Raw genomic sequence first — 21508 nt, forward strand, 5'->3', positions numbered from 1 at the left:
GTTGCAGTGGTTGGTGTTCTTGTTATTAACGGTTCTCTTTGTTTGTTTAAAAAGTGTGATTGCACCAGACAATAATGCAGTTCTATATGTTTTTAGGTGTAACAGAGTACCTGAATCTTACATATTTAACACAGACTCTCATTTCGAGATAAAAGGCTGCACTCGATATCCTAGATGAAGCAAGCAGGGACTATTTATTTCAAATCCTACCATGCGACAGCATTACAATGATCACAGTCTCCTTGTCCATTATTTTTATGTCATTTAATTCACTTACCATGCATTCACGAAGTCCTCCCATGTCATCATAAATCCCACTCAAATTAATCTTGCTTTTCCATGAAAATAAACAAACTTTGAATAAACTTTACCGAATTTCACAAACCTGCTCACAAAAGTCCAGCGAGTCTGTCATATTCCTGTGATAACATTTTATCGACCACGTGACCGCTGATATCAAACAGTGACATACAGATTAAAATGGCATATCTATTAATGCTGTCGCCTGTTTCACATGTGTTCACTAGACTAAACGAGTGTTCTCGTTCAATGGTGTCCGACCTAATATATATTTATCTCACATAAATTTAGTCCTGTGCCTTACCCTTTGTTTGATATAAAACGTTTTTTTTTTCTCAATAAAAACTATTCTATATTTTTTTCAGAACAGAAACAGAAAATAAACTTCTATATTATTTAGCATACCCGCTTTTGCCTTTAAAGAAAAACTTATCAAAGTACTTGTATAGCAATAGTTTCTATTGTTGTCAGGGATGCGATATGTATAGTTTCGACTGTTGGAAGGTAAATAAAAGTAGGACTGCTGATAACGATCGACCGACTACTGATAAGGTATCAAATGATATATAGTTACCTATAATAGTTATAAAGACTAAAGGGCTTTTTCGACGCCTGCACTAATTCCTAATATGGACAGGACCTGAGCAAGCATATCGGGATGGAAGTATTTCAGGAGAGGAAATCAATGGAAGTAAATGGTTTTATGGTAATTTTTCATCATTTTTCAATAGATCAGAAAAAAGGGGAAGGGTCATGGGTGTCGATCAGGACTTGAAGGGATTGTCTTTGTAGGCGGCAAAAGGAAAAGAGAGAGACCTAAGAGATGGGAAGTCAGCCTCTAAAACTCAAAGTACGGAACCATGACAAACCTAATACTAAGCAGATCTCAGAGAATGGAAAAGAACTGAAGAGGGCGACAATGATGACATGGAGCTGGGAGTACAGTCGCGGTAGCTGTATGTCTAGCAGGCAGCTCAAATGCTGGTCTTTTCAAAGTTTTTATAGTTGACTGCTTCCGCATTAACATCTAGCTAGTGAGAATGTGCACCAGGCTTCAGCTGAGGCCATCTCTAGGAGAAAACTTCATGTGACAATTCCATGCAGTTTGACAGCATGACAGAGGATCCAGTTTTTCATGTATGATATATTTTGCGGAACTCTAAATATATTCTAGTAAACAATACATAAAAAACAAGCAAACACCAAATAAAAATATTTTTGACTTTATCATGTCTGCTATGATACACAGATATATAAAGATAAATAACAGTTCTCTCTATATATATTTATCTTCTCTCTCTCACACACACACACCATTCAGTCTTACAATCTGGTAAATGCACACTCGCGCTCTCTCTCTCTCTCACACACCCACAATTGCAGGTCCAAAGTGCTGGGTGCTCTCAGTGAGAACCAGACTGTAGCTCTATTGTGTCAGTTTTCACACGGCGAATGAGATAACGGTGAACTAGCAGGACACTAACAGCTCCGATGATCATGCCCAGAATCAGGACTCCAAAGGCGATACCAACACGTGGCCCTGAAAGTTCAGTTTAAAGAAAAATCCATTTGCATATGTACTATTTTATAATACCAGTTTCCGCAGAGATCAACACACATACTTGTATCCTCTGTTCAGTAATGTACACGTTTATTGCTAAGACTTTATCTAAAACTCTTTATGCTTTGTCTGAGCAAAACCAATTTTAGCACAAATAATTTAAAGTAGTTTTATCCTTCACTGAAACGCTCTCACAAACAATAGAATTTTACACTCTAGCTGTTAATTTTTGTTTAATGATATCTTTTTTTTTTAACTTACCAGTATTACCAGTATTACTTGAATCTTCGTCTACAGTTTTCTGTGGGCAATCTGATAATTAAAGGGAAAAACATGTTAAGTTACTTACAAATAATTGAATCGTCATCACTACCATACAAATATTATCTGACTGCTCAAAACCACAATGCACTTCTGCTGGCTTTTTCCTTCATCTAGATCAGGGGTGGGCAATTAATTTTCCCAAGGGGCCGCATGAGAAATTGGGATGGTTTTAGAGGGCCGGACTAATATAGTTATACTGTATATATAGAGACAGGAGGCGGGCCGGTTGAGGCCTGCAGGCCGGCCTTTGCCCAGGTCTGATCTAGATGGAATGGTCAGTTGTATAAATAAAAGTGAAGAAGAATCTGTTAGCTTGTGGTTTGGTGGTTACAGTTACTGCTATAAAAAAACTAAAATCTTAACAATTTAAAATCTGAGCCGTATTCTGTTAAGATACAAGGAATGGCAGGTGAAGTTGTTTAGTTTGCAGATCTTTAATACCTAGAGAATAACAGGTTACAGCAAAATGTATACACTTTCAGATGGTACCTGTGGCATCACTTATTGCAATCAAGGCACTGTGTCTTGGAAGAGTCTGGATTGATAATATTGGAGACCGTATTGGTGGGACAGGGGATGCACTGGAAGAGGGAGCCTGTGGAGTAACAGTGGGTGCTCTGTCCACCTCTCTTGCTTCGTCTGAAAGTTGAAAGTAACCTTTTCTTTTGCGTTCCTTTGGCATTGTTAAAAGATCATGTATGGCGCAAACCCTAGCTTTTAAACAAAATTTATGCTGTTTCAGTGATGATAGCAATGATGTGAGGGAGTTTACGACTGAAATGATTCCAATGGCAATGGGTGAGTGGGTGACTTCATGTCTCTGACGAAAGTATCCCCAATTGAATTGTTATAGTGTGATTTTATTTAATTTTGGAATGTTTCTTCAACGTTTCTTTAAACTACAGCCACTACTCTCCTTTTTCCTATTGATTCATATGCACTTTTCTAGATGAACACATACTTGAGTGGACCATCTTCCCTGTATCGATCCACATCTAAAGACTGGCAAGTGCTTACTTTGCATTATCCTTTAATCTCTAATCTTCACAGATAAAGTAATGTGTATATAAAATTGTATTTCTCACTGATTCTTCCTAGTTACCTTGCATTATATAAAGATCACATGTTCCACTGACTGTCATGCTTGGATTTAGCTTTGCAGTTGTAGAGGAAAAATGACATTCTCCAGTACAGTACTCAAAACTCTGGCAGGTCAGGTCGTCAAGACACAAAGCAGCACACTTAAGTGGTGAAACATCTTTATAAACCACATCACAACAAAGGCTAGGCAACACTTTGTTGGTCATCTTATCAAAGTCGTTGAGGTAGTTTCCTTTGTAAGATTAAAGGTTGGACGTCAAAATTATAAGCAAATATGAAGAAGGATAATGTTTTCAAAGCCTGGTTTGCAAATACTTTTACATATTTTAACAGCAAGATTTTTTATGGCAAAGTTTCAAACTGCATAATCAAAGGCATATATGCACAGAAATCTTGAGATCAAAACTAAACTCAGGGTCCCATATAAGACAGAAGCTTAACGAGATTGATAAAAAAAAAAAAGCTTATGTAAAATTAGTGTATTTACAGATTTCTCAACTCTGTACAGCTATTTACTTGAATAGTAATTAGTTCATTGAAGAAGTAAATCTGACATATATATCTTTAAATATGAATAAAAGGTTTTAGAGCCTTGTGGTCAGTGCACCTATTTTTGAAGCAGAAGTTTAGTACTTAATTTTAATCAGTCTAGTGACGAAGCAAAGCTCATACACTCAGGCCCGTTCTTAGCCCCTGTACATAGGGTATGAGAGTGTCAGCTGTAAGATATTTCTTTTGATGGATAAATGATTTTGTAATGAACTGAGCAAAATTTGACTGCACACGTTAAATGCTACAATTAATTGTCACAAAAATAACTAATGGTAGATTACAATGTAATTTATGCCAAGAAGGAACATACTAGAGAAGTGGGTGCATGTAGAGTTGATTACCACTGCAGATGGTTCTATGTCTATCATATGCACATGGCGGAGCAGGCAGTCATTAGTGCCAGGGCAAAAGTCAAAAGATCTACAGCTGTACGGATAACCTGGGCCCAGGAAACATTGCCTGGCACACATCTCTACAGACGATGCCTTCAGGACTATATCTGCTGCACTTTCCAGGATTTGGCCTGGGTACTCTATAAACTCATCGATGTAAAGTCCTGTCACAAACATATTACTTGTTCTGACACTGCCAAAAAACAGGAAAAACTCAAAATATTATGTGAATATCAAGTACCTCAATGGATGACATCAGTGCATTAAAAAAGAATTGCTTTTCAAATTACTATCACATTAATAACAACAAAATAATTTTGAACTGTTTTTGTAACATTGTGTAATGTTTAGACCAGAACCAATGATTTTATGATTATAGTAAGAGGGTTAAAAAATATTTGCTCCAAAAAAAATGTTTGCTACTGTTATTGCAGGTTTCCATAACAGTTTTTAACAATCCATTCAGTAATGAGAACAGTTTACAATAAATGAAAATATTCAAATAGGAATATACAAACTAAGTGACCAGAAAATCACTTTAGTTGCCCATTTCATGTGTTTCATGGCCTTGACTCACGTCTGTAGAGGTCACAGGAGGAGGACGTATCAAGAAGCTCAGGGTGGTCTACAGGCCAAACATCATGGAGAAAGCAGTTCCCAACATCGTAGCAAAATGAAAAAGCTTCACAATCAAAGTACTGCTCGCTGAGACAGGATGAGGCACAGTCATCCACTGCTAACCCAGTAATTGCCAGTCTTGGTTCACGCATCCTCATATTATTATCAGAAACTGTGAACTTGTGAAGGTCCCCTTCTGAAAATGGAGGGTGCTTCATATGAATTAGCATCAACGGTGATTTTAAGCCATGTATTTTCATAATACAGTAGCTGGATGTCACTTTACACAAAGTGGAGAGTAACAGAAGATCTCATGTTAAAAAAACAAACTATAAGAAATGTATAGCCACCAAGGCCAAAATATCGAAAAAAACATCTCTTTCAAGAAAGCAGAAATCCCTTCAATTTTCAAACTTGCTTCAAACAAATAAATAATCTTGAGATTTTCCAAATTGTTATCACTTTGTCTTGTTTGTATTCAATGCACAGGACATGGATCTATGACTGTCTCTTTGGAGTGCATTGTGGCTAAGTAACAAAAGTGATGTAAGACTACAAAAATTTAGAAAGTACAACATCTTCATATGTGATTATTTAGAATTTTATTGTGGCATTGTGCCATCATCATCATTAAGAAAGAATTTGGAATGTTCTAATTGTCCAGCAGGTAGGTGAATTTTAAAAAGGATAAAATGTGAAGTACAAACAAAGTTACCTTCAGTATCACTTGGGGGCTTTGAACGTAAAATATCATTTCTGATGCCCTTTGCAGTGTAGGTGGCATTCTACTGAAAACAAGTTATGATCACTTTAACATGATTTTCTCTTTTCACCTAAATATACAAAATAAAACAAAAAAACCCCTTCCTAAAATACTTTGAAACAACAGCCACACAAAGATTTATGCATATATATATATCATACAACCTCTAAAACTATGAATTGCTAGAGCATCACAAAGCATTACTGACCTGTGATTCATTTCCAGGAACAGGTATCTGAATGCTAAGCAAACCTTTGTAGACCAAATCCTTCATGATGGCATATGCTCTTTCCAAAGGTGGTTCCGCGTATGTAGCATTTGTTAATCCTGTTGATAATAATTCATTTCTTATCTTTAATATTTTCTTTCTTCTGTAAGAGTATGATATTTAGAAAAAATTATCAAACCCATTGTGAAGTAATGATTACATTTATCAGACAGAAGCAAATATGTTATTTTTGTCAAAATCTGAATAAATAAAAGAAAAACCTAAATTAAAGGTACTAAAAAAAAAACCAACTAAATTTTACAGTAGTAGCTATTAAAAGGGCATCTCAAACATCCTTGACTTTGTTAATCACAATAGATAAAAAAAATACATGATCTTTAAATGAAATTCACACCTTCTGCACTGCTGGAAATATTCTGGTGTTAACTTAACCCACATTAAGTCATGATTTCTGCTCCCTAAGTGTAAAATAAAAATTTAGCATCAAAGATAACTACCAACATATAGCTCATGCGAAGGACAATAATCGAGGCATACCCATGATGGAAATTACCAATGTTCCTGCACAACAGTTACTAATACCATTGTTACTGTACATTTTATTTTGCTTAATTAAGAGCAAAGAGGTATGTCATTTAGATTACCAAACAGAGAAAACTTGTCCAGCTCAAGGTTTTGGACAAAGAGTGCAGACAAACATTTTGTGTCAGTTTTTAGCATTAAACCCTAAAGTGAGTGAATATATGTAACAAAAGAGAAATCAAAGCTATCAGATATGAGATCTTCTCACAGAAAAATAAACGTACGAGAAAAATGGCGGCAGTGTCCTGACTGTCCAGTGGCATTGCCATCTGGGACATGGAGGGTGCTGAGTAAGCAGGTTTTATCATCACACAGATCAAAGCTGTTGCACAGCATGCTAGTACTATTATAGCACACATTGGCACAGCTTACAACATCAGAGTCTGGCACCATTTTAGTGGCATGGTATGGTGCAGTAGACCCATCCTCACCAAAATTAACTGCAGAAGCAAGATAGTAATCATTAACTTATTTGAGTGGCGAATCTGTCATCAACTATAAAACAATAATTGAATAATACAAAACAAGTTTACGGTCCATTCATTTGAGTGTCGGTGAAATGGCATCAAGATATATGCTACTGATATAACAAAGAAAACCTGAACTTTTTTTTTTACATTTTTGTTCCAAAATACATTTATGGACAACACATCCAATCATACATAGAATAATTCAAAATTTAAGCAACATAACACACAGACTTAAAGATAAGAGAAAATGTCTGTTAATCATAACCAATGTATGGACCAGGTTACAGCCACAACAGTATACATTGTATCAATTATTTGCTAACCTTTGTTAACACCCTAAATATCAAGTAAAAATTAGTTATTTAGAATATATTTTAAAATGTCTTTCATGATAGAATGAAAGAATTCTTAAACAATACATGAAACTGTTATCTAATGAGAATAGAATATAGGAGAAGGATGCACCAAATGATGACACCTGCTTTTCTCTTGACTAACAATGATGTTCTATGACTTATGTTGTATAGTTAGTGTAGATCCCATTTTTATGAAATAATGATAAAAGGCTTGGTTTCTGCTGTCTTTAGACATAGTTAACATGCACACACACATTTATGCACACTGAAAAAAAAATCCTCTTTCCTTCTTTCTATACTCACGTTGAGGCGCCACAGTTTCAAGCAATGTGGCAACAAGAAATGTTTGGTCTGAATTGTATGTAACCTGTAGATCCTGCAGACGCAGTGGTGATATTCGGAGCAAGGATGATAGTTTCAACTGAACTTGTTCTTTGAAGTCCCACTCACGTGTTGCCAGGTATGGATAATAAGTCTCTGGAGTAAAGGACAAATCAACCAATGAATAACAAAAAGTACGTACAAATATTGACAGTTCATTCTTTGTACTAGTACTATATGCATTACTGCTAAGTTTTTTTTACTGCAAACCAGTAAAACAGACTGTTACAGTAAAACAATGTCAGACAAAATTATTTTACCTTAATTTTGACAATAACATTAGTATGGATAAATAGTCAATGGACCTTTGAGAGAGACAATACAGCAGTTGTTAAAAATCATCATTCATAAAGTTTTACAAGGACTTACGATTAAAATCAATGACAAAGTCAATCCTTTGATTATCAGAAAAGCATGGGCTTATGTCAAAGTTCTGAGAAGTCAAATACTCATCATTGAAGTCAAAGAAACTGTAAATCATGTACACCTTTGCCTGAAAAAAATGTACATGCTTACACTTTGAAATAGTCAAAAATTAAAAATATGACGATCAACATGATTAAACATGAATAGAAGACGTAGAGTTTTTGATGATATACAAAGTGGAGAAATTCTATTACATACAAAGAACACACCAGCTGGACAATGAACTATTTATTATGCAAGTGACAAAATAATCTACAAATCTAGAATTTATTGAGACTTGCTTTACCATAAACTTAGATAAACACTAACAATTAATGCATTACCACTTGGGAGAAAGTCTTCCTACCTCAGCGTCTGTCACAGTAAGCATCAAAGGTGCTTGCAATGTAGCATCATCTTCATTGTCAGCAATGTATGACCAGTCACTCTGATTATCAAACATTGTCATTTCAAACACTTGGCAGCACTAAGTCCCATATAAATGTAATAACATCTGAGCAGAATTTCAAGTGAGTGGACAGTCATGAGTAAATGCATGCACAAGTGTATCCATGCATAAAGTAAGTAGTGGGAATGCCTAAACTCCTTAAAATACAGTCATGTAAACCATGCGTAAGAATGCACAATGTACACACACTTTTACACTCCCTTAACTACCCCATCAATAACTTGCTTACTCATTACACACTTTACTCACAACTCTCTTCACACTAACACAAAGCATGTGATATATAAAATATATAATTAAGTATAGGAGTAAACGAAACAGAACAAAAGAACTGCATATAGAACCTAATTTAAAACTTTGAAACTTCGAAAGAACTAAGCAGAAACATACATAAGTTATATTACTTTCTTGTCATCATAAAGTCTGATCATCAATATCTACTAAACTGGAGACTGAGTAAATTAGACAGGATATGACAATAACATACAGATATAAAGAAATACTGGAAGATTGGGTGTTGTACACTGCCATCTGTTATTCCAATGTGTAAATTAGTCCTTACTGACTCAAAAACATCGCACAAGATGCCTCTCACAGTTTTCTGCACAAATTGAAAAAGGAGATGAAATTCTATACCCTATAACCACTATGGCTATCTGCAGTTATTACTCATTTAACTTAGAGAAACCTTCCATGAAACAGATATAATTTATGTCAGTGGCCATGATCACAGAAATGCAAAGACCAAAATCATTAATGATAGTGGTATCTTGAAAAAAATCAACAAACTTAATCATATTCCCTCTACATGTTTCATGGATGATGTACAATAGAAGTGATAAAAACATAAGTGTGTATATACACACCACTTCAACTTGACCTTCATAGAAAAATTACAAAAATTAGTACGGTTAAAAATAATATAAGAAGCTATCATCACTACACTTTTAGGACAACACATTTTTGCATAACATAAAGAGGTGATGCATGCGAACAAATTATGGGTCAAAAAGTCTCGTAGCCTAATGACCATAAGTGCAGTGAACACAAAGCGGCTCATTAAGTTTTCAGAAGACAGATGACAACCTTCTCCTTTAGCTTCCCTTTATTTTAAAAAATCAGGTCCATATTTGATGTTAGGTGGATGGTTTGTAACAAATAAAAATATCCACGCTGATTGGCAACGATGAATGCAGAGCAGAAAGCATCTGCAAAATAAATTCTTAAGGATAATTCTATGCTCCTGGTAAATCAAAAGCAATCATCTTGAGTCTGTAGTTATAAGGCAGTGTCCAGACTCCAGAGATGTTACTTTATTCCTAGGTCAATTGAAGCAGAGGCAAAAATTTAAAAAAAGAAAAGTTGGTAAAGGCAGTCCCTTGACCATGCAGGAAGTGATGCACTTAACTTAGGGACAGCTTTGTGTGACTCTCCACTCCCTCACTTCCTTAACCTTCCCAATTCTCTATGGAGTAAGGTATCCACTTGATCAACATTTGGGTACATGGTATCACATGGGTATCGAACTGGCTAATCTTAGTGCTTTCATTTTTGGACACTTTGCTCTAGTTACTAATTCCCCTGACAAAGATAAATCAAATGTGGGTAGTCCCGTGCACTTAGGGTTATAGTACACTTAGGGTTGTAATGAAGTGAAAGTGTTCCAGACCTCATTTATCTTGATGCCAGCTTATTTTTATCAGGACTGTGCCATTCTCCTTTTTTTTCTGTGGCAAGGTGACCTGGTTCAAGTAGCAATGTAGGTACCCTTGAGCTCCAGGAGAGTTTACACTAGGATTGACACTGGACAGTTTTCAGAATGTGTTGTCTTAACAAGCTGGTGACAATAACCCCTCCAGATATCTACCTGTAAGATTTGCATAATTTCCAGAAATCCTTCTCTTAAATGTCAGTACTCACCTGACCTGTATATCTATAGGTACTGTCCAGGTGAAACAGCTGTGAAGGAGATTTCATGCTAACCATCTCTATTCCTGCTCCTGATCTTGAGCTGTTCAGAAGCTGAACATCAATGTCGCCTACACTTTGGATAGGACTCACAGTACAGTTGCCTTGGTGGTGTCAATGTCATATGCAATCCCTTTAACATATATGCAACATAAGAAGGTGTCAGTCAAACAAGGTATAAATTAAGCATCTAAGATTCAAAAAGCAAGATCTGCAGATTTCTTACCTCTGGTGAAGTCATGGATGCGGCTAACTGTGTAGGATGTGTAGTAAGGAGGTCCTGGGACTGTATCACGGAAGTCAATGCGCACAAGCTGGTTTGGTGAGTCATACCATACCTTCATTGTCGCCATCATGGTGAAATTGTATCACGAAGTGAAAGGGCAAACAATGAATTCACTGGTTTACTTTGAATTACCTACTTCAATAAGATCAAGTGCTGACACATATTTTGTTGTTTAGTTTGTGTTCCTGGCAACTATTCTGTATAAATTATATTTATGAAACTTTGTGTTTAAACTGAACAAAATTTAGCTCATTTTGCTTGTAAGCGATGTGTAAAAATAAATGGAAAGAAACCAATTAACTTTAAATAAATGACTACATCGACAGAAGAGTGATCATCAAAACTCTTATAATAATCTGTACTTGAAATAAGTTAAGAAAAATAAAATAGAGTGAAATTTCCTGTTGTTTGGAGAAAAGTACTATGCTACATTCTGATACAAAAACAAAGATATCACTTGGGAATTCAAAGAGTAATTAACCTACTGAAACTGAATTACGACTGAGTGAAAGACAATCAGCTGACTTCCAAAGGAAAATCAACAATATATAAAACTTCTGCTGAAGGTTTCTGAGACTCTATACTCCACAATGAACTGAAAAATAAATTTTATTTCTAAACCTTACAACTCATAAAAAAATAATTTCTTACATCATAGACATTAACCAAACTTTCCTGTGGAAAGACAATCTCCATGCGATAAGAGAACTTGGCTGGTAGGGATGGCAGTTGCGCATCATCATAATGACCTGTAACAAATATTTACTTGGATGATCTGTTAGAGTGTGTGAAAATGCTTGAACATCTTAAATTAGCTTAAGACACATGCAACTGTGTCTCTAATAATATCTAATAATATTTACATTTTATTACATCTTTTATTAGAAACAATGCAGTTATTACATACTTATTAAAAATTAAGCCTAATTAAATGCACATTCCCATTACACACTTTTTTTAGTTTATAGATCACCTTCATTGTTCTTGCAAATCAAGACTCAATTTATCCATTTATACATGTCACATACTATTGTTTTTAAAGATTACGGAGGGGTAAGCTGACTGATTCTTTGAAAGAAAAAACAGATTCATGCATGATTCGTAGCAAAAGGGGATTTATAATTAAATGTATTTCATTAAATCTTAATCTAGAAAACAGCTCTCAGACCTTTAAATAATAAAAATGCTGTTACTAACAATTTCACACTTACAATCAAAGTGGACTAGCTGTCCCTGCTAAGCAATCAGCCCTACTGAATAAGTATGTATATTCATGTTCCATATTCTTCTGTGGAGTCATTCAACTATGCAAAACCAATTTGTGTACATAAAATTAAAAAAGAAATAAAGAACTACTCACCAAACATTATTTCTGAAGCTACAGCAATTAAGGGAAAATAACCTTCCTGAAATAATCAACAAAGTAATGCAGGAAATAAATGTTTATTTCGTGTTATTTCAGATCAAATTTCACATGATTACTATGATGTAAATCATATTTTCTAACTCTTGTGGTTACATTTTGTATAAGCCCTTAAACATATCAATATTTGTGTACTTTACAAAATTAGGCAAAACTTGATACCTGCATCGGGATATTATTTTAACATTTCAAAACATGATTCATAACAAAATTCAGTTCTAACACATAAAACACATAAAAGTTACTTTTTTAACTGTAAGTGATTGTTGCAACCTCATTGATTCAAATGTACTGTGAGCTTACACTGTATTGACCCATTGAAACAAAGACGGAAAAGTCTCCAGAAAACAACTTATCCAGAAGATTTGAGTATGCCTCTTTAATTGTTGGTTCTATTGAACCTTGAACATTAATAGTCCCTGAAAATACAAAAAGAACATTGTTAACAAAAAGGCTAAGGCTAAATGTCACAAAATATAGCACATTTTTTTACACACCCACAAGCTCGTACTGTTAATTCATTTATATCAGCCAAAGACAGTCACATACTGTGTTGCTAAGCAGTGGATCTCTCTTCCACATCACATTCGCCACTCGGACTACAAGGCTACATTCAAATGCTCTCTGAAAACATATCTGTTCACATTTAAAGTACTATATCCTTGAATTACTATTATTAACTCCATGGCAATACTGTCCAGCCCAGTCTGTCATGCTAACCATCATGTAACGACTCGATCATCTTACACTGTTTATATCCCATAGCCCATTGCTTTACGTTCTACCTCATCTTCATGTTGTTCAGTGTGTCTATATGTATACCTCAATGTCCACTGCCTGTTATCTTTCATTTATCATTATTGGTTTGCGCAGACAGTGCGATTTAGTTTGGTCATGATGCAGCGCGTTATAAGTTCAGATTATTTTTATTATGACAGCATTGTTGGGATGCGTTTAGGGCATCAGTCCGCCTGACCCTAAGCTTTATTGAGATATAGAGGTGACAGACACCATATACAATCTGCCACAAGATGAGTTGTTATTACCAACATAAATTAATAATTATGATGTACACTGGGGACTGATGTAACTCGAGTCACTCACTTGAATACAAGTCGCAGCGGCTGGTGACAACGGACACTCCTCCATCGCTGACGTGGCTTCTGCTGAGTCTGCAGGGCTTCTGGTCAAGAGGACAGTACTCGAAGCTCTGGCACAGGAACTCGGTTGTTCACGCACAGGTCGCTGCAGGCGGCGGCGCTGGGGATGTCGGCGAACTGACTGTCGTCGTTCTGCTCGATGACTGTGTTCACCAGACGCGTGAACTGGGCTGGGGCACAACATGGGGCAGGTCGAGAGAGATTTGGACAGAGAAAAACACACACACGCACACAGAAACGCAAAAAGATTAAGGTATTTCAGAACTAATGATGTTTGCCTTCCGAGAATAAGAGTTCACTGTAACCGAGACAGAATGAATACAACATACTGGAAGTTGACGCTGAGGTGATTTATTCCATAATACAGTTGCCGTCCTGAAACTCATTACCAATTTACTATCATTCATAATGACTTAAGGCAGTGTAAGGATTTGGTGTACTTAGATGAACATGTATATGAACATTAAGTTCAAACTTAAGAAACTTAACATACAAAACTTTTTTCAGAACACAAACTTTACAGAGACCTTGTCCTGACTACGAGTGTGCGTCTGTATTTACTTTGTGTATAAACAGGTGTATCTGTTGTAGAAGTGAGCGTGTCTGTTACATGCGACTTTGGGTACGTATACAGTTGCTAGTGATTCAGTATAGGCGGATCGGTCAGTATATAATTTCTGTAAAGCGCTCTGAGCAAATCAGCGAAAAAGTGCTTATAAATGTTCTTCATTATTATTATTTATAGTGCAAGGTTAAAATACCAGGATGATATCATCTACTGACAACGCAACCCTTTCAAAATATTTTTCATGCGTGACGAGACCCCAGTCGTTGGCGTTAGCCTCAATATTTACCTAGTGACGGGGTGCGGTCGAGAAGACTTGCCAGCAGGTAGACGGAGGACTCGTCGTATTCCACCCTAAACCTCGTGACGCGCAGCAGGCTGACTTGCATTATGCGTGCCAGAGTGCTATGCCCTTGGGTCTTTATGCTAATTTTCGTCCCCATTCGTAGCTGTAGGTATAGCCGCCTGAAATAAGCGAAAAACCGGCAAGTGAACTAGCAGATTGGACCAGTTAACCCATGATACGATTTAAGGAAATGAAATCTGCTTGAAATGATCATGAAAAAATTAAAACGACAAATAAAGATGGTGGGTGGGTGAGTGGAGATTGCGAGCGTGGAATGAGGTGTTTCACAGACACATACAGATACTGCGTGATATAGTGCGACTGGAAGACATGGACTAGTCCTACCATCCGCTTTATTCAATATAGGTCGAAAGAGTTCGCCTTCTCGTCTCCATCACTATTTCATAACAAAGATTGAGGTGAGAAGAGTTTTAGGGGGAGATTAAAGGGCTGAAAATCCTCGTCTTCGTCTCCAACAAAAATTTTACCCGAGCTGCACCGATGCACTTTTAACAAAACCTACAGAAGTGGAGTGTTGCTGGAAAACAGAAAACCTAACTTCTTAGTAAACGGAGATTTACAGAAATGTCTTGTGTAAACATAAACAAAGAAAGTGCTATGCAGGTGACCCGGACGAAAGGAATGCAGCAAGCGAAGACGAATACCTGCAAAACGGACCCTAAAGTCGAGCCTGGCGGACGAATTAAAACAGCTGGCAACATCAAAGACTTCTACATCCGGTAAACGGTCGTCGTAGTCGTAGATGTTAAAGATAGTGTCGATACCCAGCTAGAACAAATACACAGGGACTATAAATGCAGGAGTGTTTCTGATATGAATTATAGAAATATTATACATTTGCTACTATATCAAAATAAAAAACAATATTATTGTTAGCATTAACTGCATGTCCATGGATAACTAAATTAACAGAATTAAACTTTGTTGTCTTCTATAGAGACTTGCTGCTTAGAACTATGTTAATATAAATCCCTGGAGGTCAAGCTTTACCTCTGGAATGGTCACCTCCAGTCTGAAGGGGTTCAAGAGGAGCTGAAACAAGCGTAATGCAGTATTAGTGCAAATGGTTCACTGTGCAAGTGTTCTATTTACAAACATAAACGACACAGTCCTAATTACCTAATTCTCGATTAAAATCCATTCATTCTCCTTCTTAAGCAGCAGAAGGTGAAAAGGTCTGTGCACACTTACTAAATCAAAGTAGGCTTCAATCGTAGCCGTATAAGCACTGCCGTTGTTGAAGTAGTCAAAGTTGGAGCGCTGGGAGGTGAACACATTACACATGACCCCCCTGGTCTTCCGCTAGAATATGAAGCGTGCGCAACAAACACACAAACAGCGTATGAACGTCACCCTCGATAATATAAATCAACCTTCACGTCATGTAAGACAGATTTTAGGGTGTTAAGCATCTAAGATACTTTAAACAGCCATTAGTTCTTGAGATGAAAAGTTTGAAAATAAACTGCTATTGAACAGCAAACGCTTGAGCCGATCTGAAATTGATAGTGTGTCAGAAGTTCTCGGTAACAGAGCTATTTCGCTTTACAGCCTCTTCAGCAGTTAATCTGTGATTTCCTATAAAAGGTTTAAATGATGGCATATATAGGCCTTCTAATAAGAAAAACAGATGTGTAAAAAAAAAAAAGAATTCAAAAATTAAAACTGGTCAGGCAGTAAAAATTGCTGAATTTAATGACCATTCTGTCAACAAGATGAACGAGATAAAATGTGCGTCTTACCTGCCCTGAGTAACTGAAGTCAGAGTCAACAAGAAAGGAATTTAGAGGGTCTTTAATCGTAAGCACATAGCTGCCATTCAACAGGTAAGCTTGAGTGTTTAGTCTGGAGTCGATGGCCTCTTGTTCTAAGCTCGTCGGTGTGCACTGTCCCGAAATCACATCTCTTAGGTAACGCACCCCTGAAAAGGACCAACGTGAAACACAGCTTGATATGTAGGTCTGGATTGTCGAAGTACCCATGCTTTGCTTCCCACATGTAAGGTCCGTTCAGCTACTGATATGTTCGCACATGTTTATGTAAGGAAACAAGGAAATCTCTCTCACACACACACACACAAAAGCGCGGTATCTATGCACACACACACATGCACGCATACACACATCAATATATAGAGAGACTGAGCCATGACTGACTGATCTGATCTCGACACATACCAAAGTTGAAGTCGTGCACCTCTGAGACAGGCCCCGCATCAGGCAGGTTATAATCCATTCGAGAAAACTTGTTCGTTGAGTCGAACCATACCTATGAAATGGATTTTCATATGTTCAGTTACTGTAACGTGTCTATATAACGGTGACTTAATACTGAACAGTGAACACTGAATGTACTTTCTCTCAACTTACTATCTGACATTATTTTTGGTCTTGATCAGTCTCTACCTGAGAGTTCTGTCCCTCTCCTCAACTCTCCTTTGTTTATGATTCTGTTGTTGTGCTTCGATTTGGATAAAAGTGTTGGACCTACTTGTTTACATGTGCTTCTGCTGCCCTTTCTTCCTCTCCTGGTTTGCAGCTGGACTGTATATAATGTTATTTTGAAGTGTAAACTGTTGGGATCTATTGGCTGGAGTCCCACTCGCTTCCGCAGCGACTAAAGTGACGATCACCCTTTTGCAGTTTAATGTGACAACATTTCTTCATATTCTCAAGATTTCTTTCCAGTGTTCTCTTGATGTCACTAACCATTATTCTTTGGTGTCGTTACCGTTAAATCTACAATGATCGACCTTTACTGCCGGAACGCAGTGAGTCTTCGCACTGTTGACTTGTTCTATATTTTTGTTACTATTTTCTGATCTTGTTCAGCGCATCGAGTCCGCCTTTGGCTGAGATATATTGAGCTATATAAATTGTCAATAATAATAAATAATAATAATTATTATTATAGAATATGTTTTTATGTTTTGAGTATAAATAGAAATGTCCTTTTGGGTGGCAAACTTTTCCTTCATCCAACACAGAGCATCCATAAAAGAAAACTAACAGGAAAAAAATGACTCAAAATGCGTAGCACCTTGTCGAGCGAAAACAAAACTGCATACCTCTGACCCGCGGACAACATTGTTCAAAACATCGACGGCCTCTTGCCGATAGTGATGATAATATTCACCACTTAGGACGGGTACGACCCACATTGTTTCCCTTCCATGACACACAATTCCTTTGGTTGTCTGCCCACACAAAGAAAATCATAATAAAGCGCTTGTAAAGATGATCTTCCTCGTGCTCATTGCGCAAACTTTACTATTTTACTTTATTTTGTAAATAAATAAAATTGTGTACTTTATTTCATGCTACAAATCTGGGTAATCCACCTGCAATAAAATCAATAAAATATATGGTGCAAAAGAGAATGTTCGTATAAAACACAGATTTCTAGTCGTTAGACCATGATCTGACTGTGGCAGAAGGACGTCTGTACTCACCTCAAAGACTTCTTCATTAACGACACTCTGTGGTTCATACCCAAAGAAGTCATACACGCGACTGAAGAGAGACGGGGAGCCTGCGTCAAGTGCTTGCTGTCCTTGCACCATGAACCTGACGGGTACCTGCGGGCTGCTGGAAGGCGTCTGCCAGTCATGCACTGCATATAATAATAAGAAAAAACTAAAAATAGACAATGAATAATACACATTGATAAAATAGTACATCAGTGTCATTCTTTAAGAACACAGTCTCACCTGTGAAATAAAAATCCACAGTGTAATTCACGTGCGGCGTGGATACACACGCGTGCCATCGATCACAAGGTAAGCCCCTGACTTCCTGTCTACCGGCATACACCTGTAGAAATACAGTGATACCTCGGTTCTCGAACATAATTCGTTCCGGGAGGACGGTCGAGAACCAAATTGTTCGAGAACCGAAGCAATGAAACCAAAAGGAAATAATGGAAACTGGATTAATTCGTTCCAAGCCCCAGAAAATGTCTATTTACTGGCCTAATTTGTATATAATATATAGAAAAACATGAGTCTCAACAAGAAATAAGAAATAAAAGTGTATTTATTAAAACAAAAAAAATGTACTGTACAGTACAGTAAATTGTGTTTCATTTACTGTACCTGTACCAAACTTTATGGCAGGAGGGAATGAATGTGGAGGGAGGAGGGAAGGGGGATGGTTATTGTCACTGATGACGCAAGCAAGGCGCGCTGGTCCGAATGAACGCCATTCGGCTCAACTCGGCTCATTTCGGACGTTCGGATGTTCGAGTTCCAAATATTTGTTCGAATTCCAAGACAAAATTTTCTCGAATTTCCTGGTCGAATACCGATTTGGTCGAAAGTCAAGGCGTTCGAGAACCGAGGTATCACTGTAAATTGACAATGTATAGTTGCTGCAGAATCGTGACTTTGTCTTTCTGCGTTAGTGAGTCTAACTTGCTAGCTTAAAGTTTGGTTGATCTCACATTGAAAAAAAAAATTATTTGCTCCAGACAGAATTATGAGACATAATCACTCAATCAGAACAGTTCTGAGGAATCGCAGCTCTCAGCATTCATCTTGTCGTTCATCTTATAATCTTGTAACTGAAGACTCAAAAAAATATATCTACCGTTGCACCAGAGTATAACAATTTCCACTTTCTGGGGATTCTGCTCATAAAGCCATATTTACCTTGGGAGCAGAAAGATTGAAGAATAGTTGCGTAGGGAGGTAGGTCATACCACTCGCATTCTGTGCCTTGGAAACGAAGAGGCTGGGGTCGGAAATGATGTTAGCTACTGTACAGTTTGTGTCTGAAAGAGAACATGCAGGTTGTGTAGCTGTATGTGTGGTTTTTTTCTGCTATTTTTTAACGAGACCAAACAGTTTGCCAATAAGGCAGTTTAAATATCGTTATTTGCATACTTTGTACTTAAAGAAAACAGAGATACATAGAAACTATCTATTTGTTCTGAAGTAGAAAAATTTACCTTTCTTAGAATGCAAATAAGGAGTATAGAGAAAGAATATGAAATGTGTATAGTTGATAAAACAACCAGAACAGGGTATAGATTGATACAAGAATCTGATATATCATTGTTTAATGTCACCATCTGACTGATGATGATTCAGGCTTCAGGCTCTAAAGATAACTAAAATGTAGCAGGACAGCGGCCAGACGAAAAGGCTTCATTCACATCAAATCAAGCATTATTATTATTGTTATTAAAGTCAGTTCATTAATGACCCCCGCCCTTTTTCTGTTCAGTCTGATTGTTTTTAATAAAACCTTCTACTTGTCTTACCCCTGAAGACCAATGTCTGTTGCACGTCGTACAAAAAGATGGTTTTGGTCTCTCGGCCATTGCTGAGGAGGCGGAGGACGGCTCTGTTGCTGCTGTTATCCACAGACTCCTCGACCAGCTCCGTTCTGTTGCTTCCTTCTGTTCTAATCTCCACCCACACGTGGAAAGCATCCGCTAATTTAGGTATGCCGGGTAGACTGTCTGTCAGGGTAAAAAGTGTTTAATTGAGTCGAATGTCGAGGACAGACATGGAAGGTTTGTCTTGTAAATATTAATTTTACTATAACCATCGTGTAAAATTTTTTCAAACACGGCCACATACGACAATCTGTTCTATTTCAAAGACTGAAGGCATAGTGAATGGAAAAACATTCATACATTTTATTTTTAGAGCAATGAATAAATATGTTTATAAAGGTGGGGATTGTAATGTGTTGGTATGTCTCTTACTAAAATATTCCGTGCTGTTGGGCGGTTGACACGTAACGTCTGCACCTTTGGCAAAAGATCCCAGGCACAGACCGAGTGCAACGACGACCTGCAACGTTATGCAGATGATGATGATGATTATGATGAGGAGGAGGAGGATGTCAGTGATGTTGTAGGACTAATAAAAATTATGCTTATGTAGATCATTGATAACATTGTCTTAATGGAAACACACGAGTAGTTTTCCTGAAAACAGAGCAAACAAATTAAAAGTCCTACAGCATTTAACAGACCTCTCAGCAACAACTCCTTGGAAAGAACAGCCCACCTAACAAACAGCATTTAATGTCTTCTGTCTCAAACAGGTATAGAGGTAGCATACGCCTCTGATCTCATAATAAAAACGAATACTAAAAATCGAGGAAGGAAAAAAACCCCAAATACCTTGACCTTACTCCTACTTAATACCGTAATGGTATCAAGACAGAGGTTCGTTTGCTTCATCGTCCAAAAACTCATCTCAATCTAAAGTTTAAAGGAGGGACAGCAGTTAACGTAGGGCCTGTTTATTTCCATTCATATCCTGGTGGTTTCTACTGTGACATCAAAAATTATAGCAGGCACTTTGTCTATTTAATGTCATCAAGTTCACTTACCATACATTCACGAAGTCTGCCCATATCGTCTATAAATCTGAAACAAAATAACTTGTCTTTTCCATGAAACCTTGAATATGAATGAGTTTGTGTAAGCAAGGTGGTACAGACCAGGTCACACAAGCGCAACCTGTCATATTCCTGTGATAACATTTTTATCGGCTGCTTGCTGGCTGGTATCAAACAACAGCATGCAGATAAATAAACTAAATAATCACTCCGATCATCTTACATTGTGTCGTATCCTTCATTTGATTCTGACGTTGGTTTGTTTCCCCCTTTTTTTCTTCAAATTTCAAACTGCCTTATGCATTTCTTTTAGAACGAGAACTGAAAATAAACTTTTATTCCCGTCAGTACAAGTGTTGACTACTATTTCATTAAAAACAAACTAGTTTTATTAGGTATTGATAATGCTTCTGTTGTAGTCCAGGTTGCAATGTAGGCTTCGGCCGCTCGAAAGAGAACTAGGATTGCTGATAACAACCGAGCTATGATAGCATATTATCGACTAGTCACTAATAATTACTGTGATACTAAAGGATATTTTCAACTACAATAAGATTCGGTCTGACCTTTATCCTCAATCATTCCTTGTCTGATACCAGCTAAAGAAAGTGTCCGTTAATACTGGTCGTCTGGGCGGGTTTGAGGGTGGATAGATATCTCCGTATCAGCAGACAGTGTAGACCAGGGGTGTCAAACTCAATTACCCAGGGGGCCAAATGTCACATCGTACACAAGGTGGCGGGCCGAAGGTTATTATTTAAGTCCGATAAATTTTTATTCAACAGTAGAAAACTAAACTTTATGTTATTAAATTTGTGTAAACAAAATCATACATTAAAACAAAGTTAAAGTAATAACAAACCAAGGATTAGCAGTTTTT

At 37.0% G+C, this 21508-nt stretch overlaps 3 protein-coding genes across 5 annotated transcripts in view; all 3 read right to left on the reverse strand.

Annotated features, from left to right (window-relative positions):
• LOC112573362 overlaps window positions 1–1375 on the reverse strand; it is a 38831-nt gene extending 37456 nt beyond the window's left edge. For 2 of the 3 annotated variants that reach the window (XM_025253659.1, XM_025253658.1), the window contains exon 1: window positions 386–1375. In XM_025253659.1, coding sequence (XP_025109444.1) covers window positions 386–415 — 30 coding nt within the window. In that variant the 5' untranslated portion in view covers window positions 416–1375. Of the gene's footprint in view, window positions 1–277 lie in introns of all 3 variants that reach the window. The other variant, XM_025253660.1, reaches the window with a different exon arrangement.
• Window positions 1376–1507: 132 nt separating this feature from the next.
• Window positions 1508–10577, reverse strand: LOC112573364. Its single transcript, XM_025253661.1, has 14 exons — window positions 10424–10577; window positions 8991–9104; window positions 8402–8482; window positions 7999–8122; window positions 7552–7725; window positions 6647–6862; window positions 5820–5938; window positions 5564–5633; window positions 4808–5044; window positions 4149–4394; window positions 3288–3518; window positions 2675–2824; window positions 2123–2173; window positions 1508–1840 (listed from the first exon to the last, which is right to left on the reverse strand). Exons 1-14 carry the CDS (start codon window positions 10487–10489, stop codon window positions 1704–1706), a joined length of 2016 nt encoding a protein of 671 aa, XP_025109446.1. The 5' UTR covers window positions 10490–10577; the 3' UTR covers window positions 1508–1703.
• Window positions 10578–10581: 4 nt separating this feature from the next.
• Window positions 10582–20744, reverse strand: LOC112573365. The gene is made up of 19 exons (XM_025253662.1): window positions 20620–20744; window positions 19985–20072; window positions 19535–19735; window positions 18921–19042; window positions 17982–18084; window positions 17724–17884; window positions 17340–17468; window positions 16450–16540; window positions 16015–16193; window positions 15464–15574; window positions 15263–15304; window positions 14917–15040; window positions 14195–14370; window positions 13285–13510; window positions 12484–12599; window positions 12118–12163; window positions 11409–11506; window positions 10698–10809; window positions 10582–10604 (listed from the first exon to the last, which is right to left on the reverse strand). Exons 1-13 carry the CDS (start codon window positions 20641–20643, stop codon window positions 14327–14329), a joined length of 1419 nt encoding a protein of 472 aa, XP_025109447.1. The 5' UTR covers window positions 20644–20744; the 3' UTR covers window positions 10582–10604; window positions 10698–10809; window positions 11409–11506; window positions 12118–12163; window positions 12484–12599; window positions 13285–13510; window positions 14195–14326.
• Between the last annotated feature and the right edge of the window lie 764 nt (window positions 20745–21508).

Source organism: Pomacea canaliculata, linkage group LG10 (genome assembly GCF_003073045.1).
Source record: "Pomacea canaliculata isolate SZHN2017 linkage group LG10, ASM307304v1, whole genome shotgun sequence".
Classification (NCBI taxonomy): Eukaryota; Metazoa; Mollusca; class Gastropoda; order Architaenioglossa; family Ampullariidae; genus Pomacea; species Pomacea canaliculata.

Bases quoted from the DNA above. Each gene is read 5' to 3' on its own strand.
- LOC112573364 (XM_025253661.1), bottom strand. From the start codon at position 10,489: ATGGTTAGCATGAAATCTCCTTCACAGCTGTTTCACCTGGACAGTACC. The intron at 7,726-7,998 runs GTAAGTCCTTGT...CCTTTACTCCAG, and splicing joins CTTTGTCATTGATTTTAATC to AGACTTATTATCCATACCTG. The intron at 1,841-2,122 runs GTAAGTTAAAAA...CTGAACTTTCAG, and splicing joins AAGTAATACTGGTAATACTG to GGCCACGTGTTGGTATCGCC.
- LOC112573365 (XM_025253662.1), bottom strand. From the start codon at position 20,643: ATGGGCAGACTTCGTGAATGTATG. The intron at 17,469-17,723 runs GTGAGTACAGAC...TTGTGTGGGCAG, and splicing joins TTAATGAAGAAGTCTTTGAG to ACAACCAAAGGAATTGTGTG. The intron at 15,305-15,463 runs GTAAGTGTGCAC...CGCTTGTTTCAG, and splicing joins TTGAAGCCTACTTTGATTTA to CTCCTCTTGAACCCCTTCAG.